The following is a 15688-nucleotide window of genomic DNA, read 5'->3' on the forward strand; positions in this document are numbered from 1 at the left end:
ATCGAGAACAGGTACCTAACCCGTCCTGTCCTACCTTTGGCAATTGTTGTTGAACTTGTTATAACTTCCGAAGGTGATCAATGATCCAAAACCAACTCCAAGGGAGTAAAAGATCTGCGACGCAGCGCGAACCCAGACCTAAAATCAAACGCACGTTAGAATTGAATAGAAAATTAAAAGCCAGGCCAACAAAATTTAAGACTGAGACATGAATGAATTTAACCAGTTTCCAATATTGAATAGGGAAACATTTATGCACCCGACACCGAAAAAGACGGTCATTATTAAACATTTTACAACCAAGTATATCTTATAACGTCAAAACGGCAACACGCGTAGAAGCCAAACCTCTTAAAGAAAAACTCTCAAAAATCTTGATAGCTTTGTGCACTAAATTCGGTTGTTTTTCCGTGAGTTCCTTAGTCAAATTTAATCTTCTTTGATGAGATGTATCGTCTGATGAGACGTGTCGTCTGATCGAGTTTTTTGGTGGATTTCACGCCCTAGGAAGTTGTAACTGAATCCCTGGCGGAGATCAAGGTTTCAGTTGCTCTGCGACAGAGGAACGTTCATGTAAAGAGCTTTGAAAAAGAGTCCTATAAACGTTGATTGTACCTGGGGATCCTTTAGCTTTTGGACATCTGGTTTAAGGTAAAATATCACTCCTTCTAATGAACCGTCCAGAGTGGCGCCACGGATCATTAGAATAAACAGAACGACGTACGGAAAGGTAGCAGTGAAGTACACAACCTGAAAAACAAAGTAGCGCATCTGTGAATTCATGCGGTTATGATAATTTGGTAATAGCGGGCCATTTCCCAGTTACCTTGTGCCTCTGTTTCAGAACGAGTTCTCGTGCAAAATCTTTCATGCGAAAATAAACTTCTAGGCGGAAACATTTTCACGTGAATGAATGGTTTCGCATGAAGACTTGTTTTGACACAGGCAAAAGCCAATTCGGAAATGGCCTATTCTGTTACATAGAAAAGCGAATAAGACATCTAAAAGTAGTCAGCTAAGACAACAGACTCGATGGTAAGAGCCGAAAGAGACTGAAACGGGATGTACTGGCGAAAACACAGAGACAAACAAATGCTTGGAAAAAGTGTCTGAGCTGTAATAGCCTGCAAACGGGCTCCTGGCGAGCGTGAACGAAGCGAGGGAGGCTCCTCCGAGCGCCCCGCCCTGATCGCTTAGCTCTTCGAATTCTTCAGTTTCGCGCTCAACGGCTAGGTTCGCTCGCCAATTTTTTTTTTTCCATCCTCACCGCGAGCCTGTTCGCAGGCTAGAGCTGTAGGTGTTACACTTACTTTTCCCGAAGAAGCCACTCCTTTTATGAGGCACAGGTACACTATAATCCAAGCGAGAATCAAACTAAGGACAATTTGCCAGCTGACATCGCCCATGTCAGATATACTTTCAGATATTTGAAGTATGTGACGACTGGAAGAGAGGCAGATAGAATACAATCATTGAGTTGTAAAAAGCAGTCACTGTCGAAGTCATTAACTCGCCAGAAATATATCAAAGCTACCAATAAAGCTGGATTATTGATTAATACAGTAAGGAAAAGCAAGGAAAAGCAGAAAGAGTTGCTGAGAATGACATGACTAGAAAAAAAGGAGCACATACATGTATAACAACCAAAAACCACTTGGGAATTTTAAAGAAATAGAATCGTATGAAGTCTTGCATATTCTAGAGTACAGAGGCTATGCGAAGACAGCAAAGTGAAAGAAGAAAACAAAACAGATAACCCACACTGTAACAAGAAAGTGAACGGAGCGCGAAACAGAAACACAGAAAGACAGTGAGCAGATTAGTAATATTACTTACTTAAAAAACTCTTCGGAAGGGCTGGTACTCTTGCAATCGGCGGCATAGCCCAATGCGGCACAATCAAGTGACGATGCATTGACTCGTATTTGTCTACAAAAGAAAGTAAAAGCACGATGAAAAATATACAGACGTGGTGTTTAGACACACAGTCAGACAGACTAACAGAGAGGCAGGTGGACAGGGAGGCAAGCAGGTAGGCAGAGAGACAGACAAACAGACTAACGGACAAACAGACAGACAGTGATCATATCCGGGGGGGGGGGGGCTCCCATACGAAAAAGTCGGGGATGCTCGCATCCCGCCATTAAAAGTCCTGTCATCCCGCATCCTGCCTTCATTAATTTTTTACTCTTATCCCGCATCTCGCCAAACCTATGTTCTCGGGGCCCTCGAATGATTGAATGATAGGACAGTACTTACGCGCAAAGTTTAGTGTTCCAGTCATTGTCACATGTTTTCCATGGCACATCTTTTCTGAAGGACTCAAACATGTACAGAAGACACCAGGCGATAATCATATTGTAATAAATGGACACCAGTAGAGAAACTATGATCATACCAAATCCAATTCCTGAGATGACACAAAGAATAAAGAATTACCCTCCACTCATGCAGGAAATAGACTGATTCGGCTGACGTGTTTACACACCCATGTTGCCACCAAATTTTGATTACTTGATGATTCATTCGGGAGATTGCAATTTTGCAACTTGTTACACACAACTGATTGCATGGGAGTATCAGTATACAAAGAGAACAATTATAACCTCCCAAACGAATTGGAATTGTGAATTGGGTGTTAGCCGAATCTGTCTATTGCCATAACGTGACAGAAATGGAAATTCTAAACAGAATGTTGTTTGAAAACAAATTTAAAAAAGTCTTTGTTTCAACGAAAACCTGGCTACGAATCCTCCCACCGTCAGTTTGGAATCTTTGAGTCACATGGTTACCCCTCTCATTACATACATGTAACAAAGGAGCTGTACATAATTACTTTGTGGAGAACTTCAGCCGCTGGTGAATATCTTCTCAAAACGACCTTTGCATCTTTGAAAAATGATTAGCATGTTGCCAGCTACAACTTTTGCAAAGTTCTGTCATAAGATGATCATAACTAATTCACCAATAACTGAACGTTCGTTTGTTAACGTCTCTAGGATTGTATAGAGAACACAGCCTGATTGGGGCAAGACCTAAATCAAATAAGAGCAGATTTTTTTAAACTTTATCAAAGTACAGTGCAATGTACAATGCATTTAAGGAAACTGGCAAGGTGATCAAAAATGTTTGCGGCGTTTGGGGCTGGAAGAATAGGTCTTAGAAGTAGGTACACATTAGTGCCGCAGCTTACCTCTTGCCAAGGGACAGATGGCCGTCCAGGCTCCCACGGTTCCAAGACTAAGATATTGACCAATGGCAAGTTCCATGTAGAACAGAGGGATCCCGTTGATTGCAAGCATCACAAAATAGGGTATCAAGAACGTTGCTGTAAAAGTAAACCGATCTGATTAGTAACCTCAAACTCGTAACCAAACAAAATATAATTAGCAAATTGCTATTAACGACGGATTGATTCAACATTTCCACAGTCCTTTCGAAAAACTATTTGTTTAGACATTTGTTACGCTAAATACGTTACGTATTATGCTTTATCACCTCAAACTGTGTCGTAAGGCCCCGTCCCCGTTCTCCCCGTCCGGAGAAAAACGGCGTTTTCACTCTGAAAGCGTATGACATTTTTCCGTTCACACTACGGCACAGAAATCTGAAAACGCAGCAATCACCGGTCATTTTGGATTTATATTTGAGGAAAACTCGGGAAGAGAAATCACATGATTATCGTGGCGTCATCATTTTCGAAAAGCTCCGTTTTCAAAATGCTTTCCGTCCCCGATGAAACGGAAGGCCATCATTTTCAAACTCCCTCGGTTTGAATAGCGTTTTCGAAAAGTTTTCGTGACCGATTAGTGTGGACGGTAGGGAGGCCTAACCGTAGGAATAAAGGTGCGTTTTCAAATTTCTCCGGGGTATTGTGGACGGGGTCTAAGACAGTTTCAATTATTATTTTGTCGCTTGAAAATGATGTCCTGGCGACATCGAAACATTGTGTTAAACTTTCTCGCTAATTTCTTATCTTTTAATGTTTTGCTAAATTTAATTCATTCATATATCCAATGTGCGCGCAGCTACACATTGACGTTTGACATTTGAAACCCAAGAGTCACATTCCGAAAGAGGAAATAAAATTTCATGGTTTGCAAGCCCCGCCGAAAAAGCCTCCGAAGGTAGAGACCTGAGACGCCGAAAAGATTTTTAATTAAAACAAAAAAAGGAAAAAAACAATGGAAACAACGAATACAGGCACGACATACATTAGAAACTGTTATTCTGCGATATAGTTTCTTGAGTAATGCAACAGAAGTTACACAAAATCCGATTCCTTCCGGAAAGTTTATCATCTTGATATAGTCCATAGTATACGAATTTGTATTAATTTACTTGATTTGTTTAACGTAGCAATAAAACGCTACTGAAATTTAGTTTATGCTTACAACTCTTCACAATCGCATTTTTGGTTTGTTATGTTGTTGTAAGGTAATTCATTATCGTATATCCGTGTCGTTATCACGATACGTGCCAAAATCGCTCTCAATCATTTGCGTCAAGTTTCAAATGCTTCTCATAACTTCGCTTTCGTCAGTCACAACAGTTTGATTTGTCGGACAATTAGCGAGCGGCGACCTCAGATGGTTACTCCCTGGAGTTACTGTCAGACGTTACGTCCATTCTTTCGAGGCTTCGGTCTCTGAAATAGAGCTTGTTCAAAACAACTACATGTACATGTAATTAAAATCGTATTCATTAGGGTCGTTTTCAAAACAACTAATCAAAATCGTACTCATTGGGATCTTTTTTACCCAACTGAGAAGGACCAGCCGGAAGAATTCCTGAAAACAAAACAGAAAAAAAGAAAAACTGTTTCCTCTGCAACGATCAATTCAACTATGTTTTTCTCAAGGCCCGCCATCAGGCCTGATACTGGCTGCCCTATGCCACCAAAATCATTTGTCGAAGCAAAATCAATTATTGGTCTCTTGGTTCTATTGGGGAGGAGGCAGGAGGGGTGTAAAGGAGCCGAGTGATAAAAACAATGGTGCCTAAACAGTCGGTCTTTGTCCAGCCTAGTCCTCCAGCCGAGCTTGCTGGTGCCGCACCGACTACACGCTCAAGGCTTGCCTCTCACTCTACCGACAAGATGTCTGCAAGTCATCCAAATCAATTGGAACCTGCTCTATACCAGGTCTATAGCCAGCATTTCAGTTCAGTTCATACAGCAGTGAGCAAGGATCTAAATTACTACATCCGCTCTCACGGTTTTGACCGTATTATTAAAGTCGTGTTAATCCGAAAATCTTTTGTCCGAAAATCCGAAAATCTTATCTCTTGAGTGGACATTTCAATCTTACATGTAACGAGGTGGATCTGTTATTTGCCGCCGATGAGTGATAAGAACGTGTACCGTATACACCTTTACCCTGAGAAATGTATCTAATAGCGTGACATTTTCTCTTTCTGGCAGGAACATTGAGGGATACGGCAAAATGAGAAATAATTTCCAGAATTAATTCCCGTGAAGTAAACAGAAAAGAGGCATTACGTTGTAACTGCTGGAGTTGCAAAGTTATCATGAATTCAGTCTCGGAGATTGAGGGATGCTATTGTCTTTTTAATCTGTTTTACAAGCCCTGCAATGTTTTGTCCTGGGCGTATTTTTTATCGCCGAAGCGTGTCGTGATTCGCCGCTGTTCGTTATATTTACAGCCACATTCAATCGCTTTTTTTCTTGGATCACACTTCTATTCTGATTTGTGCTGATAACCCTGTAAACATCTTTCTGCTGACCACAACAGTTGCTAAGCGAAGCGATGGAACCAAGATAGGTGATCGCGCTTTTACCTGTCGTGAACGTTTGCTTGAACGATAGAATCACAACAATGGAACCGTTTGTTTAAATTTACACATTTTCAACGACGCCGTACTGAATCTGTCGGGGCCCTGAAGCGTGGCAGGATGCTGTTGTGTTTTTAATGACTGATCGCTAAAAATTGTCAATTACTTGACGATTTTCCTCTTGTTACTCAAACTACTTCCCGAGTGCATTTTGCATTCTGTCACGTACAAAACCATAAGGGTAACAAGTAAGTGCAGCTCAAAAGTATATTACGCATTGAGCCAGAAGGTTTAAGAACAAAGAACTTTCAGATGAAAATACTCGTATTGTGACCGCATTTTGATGGATTTCGCCGCCACATTTAAGAATTATGTAATCTACCGGCGCATTTATTAATAAGTGAAAGGACCGACCCGAGTCACCCACAAGTCCAATTGCTCGGATTGCAGCTAACAACGCAGTTAGCCACTCGTTTTACGTACCTCCGCCGTTTTCATAACACAAGTATGGAAACCTCCAAACATTGCCAAGACCAACTGCGTACCCGATGCACGAAAGCATGAAGTCCAGTTTCTTTCCCCACTTCTCCCGATCATCCTCAATAACGACACCATTCTCTTCTATCATCATCGGCTCAACAAGGGCAGCGCGGCTGTCTTCTGGTCTTCCGTAGTCTCCGTTTGCTTTCTCGCCGTCTATAACGACGCCATTATTGATGTCTTTCTCATTCATTCTAGAAGCGATTGAAGATCGATCCTTTCGTGACCTCGATGGCTGTTTTTCCAGATGTGAAAAGCACCTCGCAAATCTGAGAAGTTAGATTCGTTACTAACCCCCTACTACTTCTTGAATAAGTGCGTATTTTGATCACGAGTTGAATCTCGCATTACGGAAAGTCACACAAATGAGGCAGTACGTATGCAAATTGTGGACATCTACCCGAGTGAACTGTCAATCAAACCTCTTCATTACTCAAAACAACGAATAATAAGTGTTTACTCGGGACAAAACACTTGAGACACTCGAAACGGGCGCGAAAAATTCGCTTCAAAGCTGTGCAAAATAGAGAATTTGACGTTTCAAGTTGGAAGAAATTCGGTCCAGCTGAAACGCATTCTATGCATTGTTTTTACAAGGCTTGGGATATGTACAAACATTGTCGGTTAATCACATGCTAAATGCAAATACCAAAGACCAAGAAGGAATCAATTTATGTATTGAAGCGTCTAATACTCGAAATAAAGCCTTCATGGTCTGGGCATGCGTTCGGCAAGGTGATTCAATAGGCTCCGCAGAAATGAATTTACTATTTTAGAATTGACCTTGGTATGCAAAGCGCCGGCAAGGCGCCAACATCAGCCTGTCATGGACCGTGAGTGCCCAGCAAAGACTGCCCACGCATTGTTTTTTTTGCTTTTGTAAACGTGAAGATCCAGGCTGAAGACATGAGTTTGGCAAAACTCTTTTGGGAACAATATAAGCAGATCTTATGCGACAAGGGTGCTTGCATAACCTTGCACCATTAATACAGTTTAATATGCAGTTAAATCGAAATTTTGACTTCTTCACCGCTTGGCCGGGCTTTCACAGACGTTGCTCTGAACTCCAGTCGATGCCTACGCGAAACCTCAAACGAGAAAACCTGCTCGTGAGCTATAAAATTGCTCAAATCTCTAAAAAACACATGGAACATTTATTGAACCAAAATGAGGAACTATTCTGTGAGGGTGCTTGACAACCAATCCGGAGAGTACTCAGTGCCGAGGTTTCCCTTCCCGTCACTTTCCTCCGGAAGCGAACCCAGCTTTCACAGTAAGGTCGAACGTGCGAGATTGTCCTTGAGAGTCTAAGAACCCGTCAACACCAAAGCGTTTTCTAAATGATTCTTTTCCAATGATGCAGTTTCCTCCTGAAAACGCTTCAAAACCTTCCGGTCCACACTGTACTGTCTTCGCAGTGTTTTCCTTATCCTCAAAGAAAACAAACGTGTTATGCCGGTATGCCCGGTAAATAACGTTAGCGTTACGAAAGCCTCTATTTTCGTTATCCATACTTAGGGGTGGATCACTAGATTATTGATGGGGGTGGGGGTGGGGGTGGGTGAGCGTTGTTGCTTGTTGTTCGGCTTTCCTCCGCAACCATTTCGCTCTAAATATATAGTTTTTGTAATCTGAAGCGTCTGCTCCATGTATTTTTGGTATTTGTACAATCCCCCATCAATATAGTGGTCCACCTCCTCATACGATGATCTTCACCCCTCTCCAGTGTCCGTAATCTGGAGCGGAGTTTCAAATGCACACGTTCTCAAACCGATGAGCGTTTTGGATCGTATAATCTACTTAAAAAGAACTTCTTATATTAAGTCGAACTAGCTATTCGGCCGTTGGTACCTTATGTGCCTTTCAGAACCCTCCTATTTAAACAGCGTCCACACTACGCAGGAAAAATTTTAAAACGCAGCTTTATTTCTACGGTTTGGCTTTCCCGGCGTCCATACTTAGCCGTCACGAAAACGGAGCTTTTCGAAAACGATGTTGTCACGATAGCTACGTGATTTCCCTGACCGAGTTTTCCTCAAACACAAATCCAAAATGACCAGTCATTTGTTGCGGAAAACGTTTGATGCGTTTTCAGAGCGAAACCTCCGTTTTCAAATTCCACCGGCTTTGTGTGGATGGGGCCTTACTAGCAGTTTTTGCTCATCAAGAAATACCCTGTAAATTCACTCTATTACAGTATACTAAAATTAGTGGCCTCGGCCTGTAAATCACCTGTCACATACAGGAATGATAGCCCGGCGTCGGGCTAGGATGGACAATATATTTACAAGCTAGAAATTGTCAAGTTTTGCCAGTACCTTGAAAATGTGTTGACCTATAAGCTCATTCGCCAGTTCTCTGGAATATTATCTACTATAACTACAAGTTTATTTACAGTCAAATATCACAATAATTTTCATACTCCGTAAAAAAGGGTTTAAGCTTGGTGTCTCGTGATCTCATTCATAAATCGGTTCCTCTCATAAATGAGTCCTCTCATTTTCTCTTGCTCCTTTCAACACTTTGTGAAATGAATAAATTAAATTAATTTTCGGCTTCAACAGCAAAGAAAAGTTTTAAGAGAACCTTGGTATTCATTGCTTTGTCGCATTTCTTTTTTCTTTTTAATTAAAATATTTCTTTTTGGCTTCCATCATGTCACGTTGGTTCTCGAAGTATGATGACGACAATCTTCACTGCGACAAAACTCTTTCACGAGAGTTTGAAATGCCGCGCATGTCAGTACCTGATACGATTTCGGTGACAGACCGACTGCTCTGACTGGTGCAACAGCATAGGCATAACGAGACAAGCTGCTTGAAAGCTCGACGAAATTCTGGGATTTTAACAGCGTAGACGATGGGATTGACCGCTGAGTTGCTGTAATGCATGAACTTGAGAAACAAAAGAAGCTCCGTGCTGAAAATTCCAGGCTGGCATTTATTGCAGAACACCAAGAGTAACTGAACAATGAAGAAAGGTAGCCAGGCAATCACGAAGAACCCAATCACAAGCGCGATTGTTACAGCAATGCGCATGTCACGCTTCATCGTTCGTGAGGTATCTTGACTTGGCTGTATTCGATGGCTGACCGCATGCCATATCCTCGCGTAGGTAAACAGAATAACCAGCAGGGGGATAACGAAAAACACTACGAAAAGAAACAGCATGTTTGCTTGCCGGTTTTCTACCCTAAGCTTCAGCGCAGATCCACAAGCTGCCGCTGGAATAACCCACACAAATACAAGAGATGCGTAGTAAACTTTGGCGGATGTGTTTCGATGCCGAATTGGGTAGACCACAGCAAAGAAGCGTTCTAGGCTGATCGTGACCAGATGCAGAATTGAACAGGTGCCTGCAAAGAGGTCGAGAACGTAATAAACTTGCTGTAACGTGTAGCCTCCAGATGAGTAAAGTAACATTGAGATCCAAATCGGGATGGAGATGACGCCCACCAAGATATCTGCCACAGCAAGGCTGACCACAAAATAGTTTGTTATCGTGCGCAATCTCGAGTGTCGGCTAAACGATGCCACAACTAGTCCGTTCCCGAATACTGCCAAGAATGCAATGACGACGTAAAATGTGCACGATACGATAACTGCCTCCCTCTTGAAAAATGGGCTATCGATCATGGGAGGAGGACGAGCAGCACTCGGGTTAGAATGATTGGCCATTTCACAAGTTCCTAAAAAGAGAATGAAATAATAAAATTATTGACGGGCGCACCTTTGACGCAAAGAAATACGGTACTACTGTATGTTTCTACATACACTCCGGGAGGGACTACCATATGAAAAGGTTAGAGGTGGTCGTCGTTTCACTTTTGGCTGTATAAATCACGGATTTTGGTCTCATTTATGGTGTTTCGGGACGAAACGTCACTATTTTAAGGGATCTTTTAGGGTTGCACTAGTAGAAATAACTGGAGTTTTGTGAACATGCTGTTAGAATCTATTTGCAGGAGACAGTATTCCATGGAAATTGTCTTTAGCATTATTCAAACCACTGTAGCCCATACTTTTGTCTGTTTTAAAGTGCATCCTTTAGGGGTCAAAGTAAGCTGGTGCGACGCCCAAATCAGTGTCGCTTGGGGGTTTAGTTCAAATGCACAAGCTGTTGTTGTCTTCATGGGTTATTAAGTGAGAGTTTCGTCAGCGAAAGGATCTTACCAGAATATGCATGGGAGCAAGAGACTAAAGATCTCTGAATTAACGAAAGTTGAACATACCTCTGCCACTTCTGTTATTTTAACTTTTATCGAAATGAGATATTTGGTATATACCTTTCAGGTTTTTACCTACGTTTAAGTAAGGCAAAAAGTTCACCAGTTTCACTAGTTTTAAAAGGTTTTGTCACTTCAAAAAGGTCATAAGAATAAAAGAGGCTCAAGTCTACGTGTTCATGAGTAAAAATAACAAAAAAAAAAAATATGGAAAAAATAACAGAAGATCCCCATGGCAAGGAAAGGAGATTGATACAGAAACTAGGCTAAAATGGGCAATTGACCTCATTTGCCCGATATCGCGAAATAACACCAGCCGACGTTGAAGACTCCATCAGTGGGAGAGGCGGAAACAGTGATGCAGTACTAAAATCTTTTTAGGTTAAAAAGTCGTGGACCGTGGCTAAGTGTAAAAAATGGAACCGCCCAGTTTGTGATTTTCAAACAGAACATCGAAGTTTATTTCCCTAACTAGGAAATATATCTTCCTCTTGTAATTTGATTGAAAACAGTCCACTTCTTGAGTTAAAGAGGTTCAAATATTATAATGTGTGAATAAAGTCCTCAATTGTTACAATGTAAACGAAAATTGATGACGAGAGCTTAACTCTCAGTTGGAGTTAGGTTTCCTCTCAAATGCTTTAAAATGCTGTTTTAGGCAACCTGGGGTGCCTTTAAACGGCTCAGTAGGTTAATTTTATAGGCTGCGCTATAAGATTTGTATCTGTTCTTTCATTGTAGAAGGAACTTGAATTTTCTTGAATTTATTAGCGTTTTTTCAGTTAACCATTTCTTGAAAACCTTAGGTCTTACTGCGTTTTCCACCTTAAACGACACTTTTACCAATCCGAAAACTCTGCAGGCATTAAATTTCTCATATCACGAAAGTTCGAGGTGGCAATTTTCTTAAAGAAAATCGTAAGCGAGTGAAAGCCTCCCCTTCTGCTTGAATTTTTCTTTTTAGAAATTAAAAGTAAAATTATCAGATTTGTCCATGTAGAATTAAAAAAAAAAATTCCGGTTTGTGCATAACTTAAGAAAATAAAAATATACACAGTGGCACTTTAACTTAATCATTTGACCCAGAAATTTTTCTGACGATGAACCGCGAAACAAACATGAAAACATTTAACCTTCTTCCGTGAAAATGTTGTGATCTGGAACTGAAAGATTTCTACTTCCGACATAGTTTTTGAGAAGTGTCATCAAATGGTAAAATATAAGAATCTCTGATAAATTCGTCAAGACATAACATGCTCTGATATATGCATTGAAACGTCCGGCACGGTTTCTTTGGATGAAAACAAATGCAGAAACCATCTTTTAATAGAAAGTTTGACTTACGAAAATTTTCGACGACTTTCATTGTCCACAGGTCGCTGTCTGAACCTAAGCTTTATCTTCGGTGTCAAAAGACCGAAGGGATTTTAAGCATAAATTCCTCTGTAACTTCGAGATTGGATTGGAGAGCTAGCACAGAAGCTAAGATGTACTAATTGAATTCTTTAAAATCTTCAAGGGAAAAGTGTCCTTACATATTAAGGCTGAGAAATAAGCTTTTACGAACCAATTACTTGAAAGGGTACCTCGCTAGTCAGATTAAAGATTTCTAACCTGATGTGTTTACCTTAAATATTTGGAATAAACCGAACAAAGGCGAAAGGAATGAAACTAATCAGAACCTCTATGGTCGAACTATCGGTTATCAACTATAGTGGTCTAGGCTGGGCAGACCGAATGCTGTGATTTGGAATTTGTCTCAAACGAATTCGGTGCACAATTTTAAAAATCACATCAGAACATTTTAGTTTTTTTGTTTACCTTAGACGGCTGAAATGTGTTCTCGGTACTTGGGTGCTTTTTGTTTTCGTCTTCTTGACGATTTACTTACGCCTTAAGCGACCCTTCACTCTTTACTTTGGCGCTAAAACGGACTTTGTACAGTTTGACTGTTAAGGGCAAACCTCTGGGTCGTGTAAACGTGGTTGCCAAGTGTTTCAAACACGTCGTCGTCGCGTTGTTGATTTGCGCCACGCTCTCTCTTTGAGATTCATCGACTGGTCTTCCTTCTGACACAACTAATTGAGTTTTATAAAGAGAAGAGTAACCTCATGAATATTAAGTACATTTTGTTGACGAATGCCTGTGGAGCTTCCATTAAATTATTGACACAATTTGAATTGACATTTGTACCTGATACATAATTAATCTCGTCGTAAGTGATCGAACAGAGAGGATATAAATTTCAAGCAGAGACTTGGAAATTATACAGTCTATTTTACCATTACTACTTGTCCATTCTAGTGGTGTGATGTAACTAGTAAACTCCGCGTGTCGCTTTCGTGAGAAACCATATTAAGGCAACCCTAATTAGATGGTACCAAAGCTGGACATGAAAGCGTCGTTATGAATTGCAAGACTCTCGAAACAAAATTAAAATAAAAATGGATCGCTATAGATCGTTAACAATCTGTCTTAAGTAAGTAGCACTATAAATAGAAGCGTTTTCTTATACAGACTATTGTTAAAGAACTTCAAAGAATCATTTCCTACTGTTTTACTTCACTTCACCCTCGTAAATGAAAACCCGCGTTTTTTTCTAAGATGATGATGCTTTTTTAGTAGAAATACGCAACGTGTGTCAAGTTTGGGGGTCCTATGCTAATTGAGTAATTAAATCAATATTACCGAGTTTGAATGATACCTGCTTGTGCGTGCAAATAAGATATTCTTTCAGTTGTAGCACGCATACTGTTCAGCCAATACACTCGTTCCAAATTAAGACACTTTTCAAGCATCAAGCTGAGTGATGAAAAAAGATTTTCTTGATAACAACAGTTTTTCTTTTAGAAGAAGATAAAAAGATACCTTTATTCACGCAGAGTTGGAGCGATAGCAAATTTAATTTTGCACCTTTAGAAAAAAGGGGTGCAAACTTCTGAATTAGACGTACACGCAGCTGCAAAATGACCAGGTGCTTTGACGCAGCTTCTCGTTTCACATGCCTTTTATATATGAACCACCACAGTCGACTCACGAGTGCACCATGCGTATGAAAGACATGAAAGTCTACATGCTGTCAAAAGTCTTTAGGAAACGAGTCTGAAGTTAATTTTCTTGCTAAAACTTTTGTAATGACATCTCATTCACAAGACTGCCTTGTTAATTAGAGAACTAGCCATAGGATTGCTCTATCTTTGAGGAGCTATAGGTGAGAAAGTAGTATCTACACACGGTTTGTGTGTTTTGCTCGTCTTTTGCAACGAAATGCCGCATATGCTCCCCGCATGCTAATTTTTTGACTGTTTTGAGGCACATGTTATTGCAACGCCACATGGCTTTGTTGAAATATTGAAATAGCAACATTGTCATTCCGGTTGTCATTTAATCTAGATATTTCATAATTAAATTGATCTAAAACAGATACTATACAAACTAAGTACCTGATTTTTTGAGAAAATGATTTATAGCCCAGCTTTTTAAGAGATGAAACCCCTTATAAATTCGAAAAATGGAATTTCTTAGTTCCAAGCGCCCATGCTAAGTCTTCAGAGATGTTGTTAAACTTTCAGAGTGAAAGTGGAAGAAAGTATATATTTTGCAATTACCACTTAGTTATTAGTATCAGCTGATGATGAAATTTAAAGAGAATGCAGACATCAACATAGGGACTTTTTTCGATTGCTTCATAAACATAAAAAATAGAGTCGAAAAACAAAATAAAAGATACACATGCATCTTTGCGTTTCGTCAGAATATATTCTATCACATCGGACTTGCAATTTAAAAAAAAAAAAGTAGAGAACGTTTCCGGGGTAAAACAGTCTTCTTGAAACACCTACTGTTCTTGACCACCTGACTCAAATGGTGGAAAAAGAGAAAAATGAACCACATTCGGACTATTTCGGCTGTTTCGATCACAGCATGTGTGTAAGTAGTAATCGGCGAGATGTAAGCGTCACATAAACGCAATTTGCCTTTCCAACTCAGACTTCGTTAATTCTAAATTTCAAAAGTCTTCAGCGAGAAGCTGTTTTTCCAAGTGCGCTTTCCTTCAAAGTTTATTCCATCGTGTACTTATTCCCGCATGGCAGAAATTTTTATCCAAAATCAGTTTCGCTTTGAATGTGTTTCAATCCAAGACCATCACGTTTATCGCAATATCTCATTTGGAGTACATAATCTTGTGATGTGGATTATTTGAAGTTTTCCAGTCAAAATATTGTGCTGATTGTTCGTTGTGTGTTAACTGAACCGTTCTGGACTGTCATGATCATCAACCACACCACGCAACATTTTGTGATTTAGGTCAAAAATAGAATTTGTTTCATTTAACGCGGATATCTCATGCCATCAGGGAAGGGATACGATATCATTTCCTGGGGAATGATACGATATAACTTCCCTGATTATATCGTTCAATCAAATATATCTTTTTGCATTTTTATTTTCTACTGACGCCGACTCGCTTAAGAAGGTAATTCAGTGCCCTAGCTTCTAGAAACTTCTATGATTACCAACATGTCAAACATTAAATACTGTTAATTGATTATACCTTAAGTACGAATTACAACGAAAAACTGAAATATTTCTGTACGTAGCTATTCGACTGACGCACAGTCAGCGCGCATTTGTGCCCAAAAGTGTATATTTTTGCCTTTAGCTACTTCGAATGATATTTGGGTTAAGGGAAAATGCCAGTTTATGAAGTTCCGTGATTATCTACCTGATCTAATAACGGAACCGATACATTTTGTTCCGTCCATAATGGGACATCGTGGCTCCGTCTTGAAATTTAAAGTTATGAATGTGCTTTTAGTTGATCCTTCAATTACTAGAAATGCATTATCTGAAGAACGCAAGGAAATAAAATTCTGATGTATCCGCTAGATATCTTGATCCACTTTTAGTTCTGGAATTTTATTTAACTGGGCGCTGACGTGTTGTTGTTGGGGAAAGATACACAATATATGCGCCTGTGATTAAATCTCCGAAAACATATATCCGCAATAATGTAAGATGAGAATCTCAGAAGAAGGCTTATGAGGTTAGCCAACTCTAGAAGTAATAGTGAATGAAGAAAAGTATTGAAGAGAAAGAGACTCAGAAAGAAGGCAAGGAACACTGAGA

At 40.0% G+C, this 15688-nt stretch overlaps 2 protein-coding genes across 2 annotated transcripts in view; both read right to left on the reverse strand.

The window, feature by feature from the left end:
* Positions 1-6681, reverse strand: part of LOC110040949 (sodium- and chloride-dependent betaine transporter-like) — a 12654-nt gene extending 5973 nt beyond the window's left edge. The window contains exons 1-7 of the mRNA XM_020746211.2: positions 6277-6681; positions 3194-3328; positions 2260-2410; positions 1837-1929; positions 1311-1443; positions 616-750; positions 35-138 (exon numbers count right to left, since the gene is read on the reverse strand). Of these exons, the coding sequence (XP_020601870.1) occupies positions 35-138; positions 616-750; positions 1311-1443; positions 1837-1929; positions 2260-2410; positions 3194-3328; positions 6277-6526 (1001 nt within the window). The 5' untranslated portion in view covers positions 6527-6681. The remainder of the gene's footprint in view (positions 1-34; positions 139-615; positions 751-1310; positions 1444-1836; positions 1930-2259; positions 2411-3193; positions 3329-6276) is intronic.
* Positions 6682-8238: 1557 nt separating this feature from the next.
* Positions 8239-12628, reverse strand: LOC110040955 (octopamine receptor beta-2R-like). Its single transcript, XM_020746219.2, has 2 exons — positions 12380-12628; positions 8239-10021 (listed from the first exon to the last, which is right to left on the reverse strand). The coding sequence occupies exon 2, from the start codon at positions 10008-10010 to the stop codon at positions 9027-9029; it is 984 nt and encodes a 327-aa protein (XP_020601878.2). The 5' UTR covers positions 10011-10021; positions 12380-12628; the 3' UTR covers positions 8239-9026.
* Positions 12629-15688: the final 3060 nt, after the last annotated feature.

This window comes from Orbicella faveolata, unplaced genomic scaffold (assembly GCF_042242905.1).
Source record: "Orbicella faveolata isolate gen_17 unplaced genomic scaffold, um_ofav_v1 contig_1, whole genome shotgun sequence".
In the NCBI taxonomy this organism is placed as follows: domain Eukaryota; kingdom Metazoa; phylum Cnidaria; class Anthozoa; order Scleractinia; family Merulinidae; genus Orbicella; species Orbicella faveolata.

What these genes read in the sequence shown, in the direction of transcription:
- LOC110040955 (XM_020746219.2), bottom strand. Translation starts at nt 10,010, where the DNA reads ATGGCCAATCATTCTAACCCGAGTGCTGCTCGTCCTCCTCCCATGATC.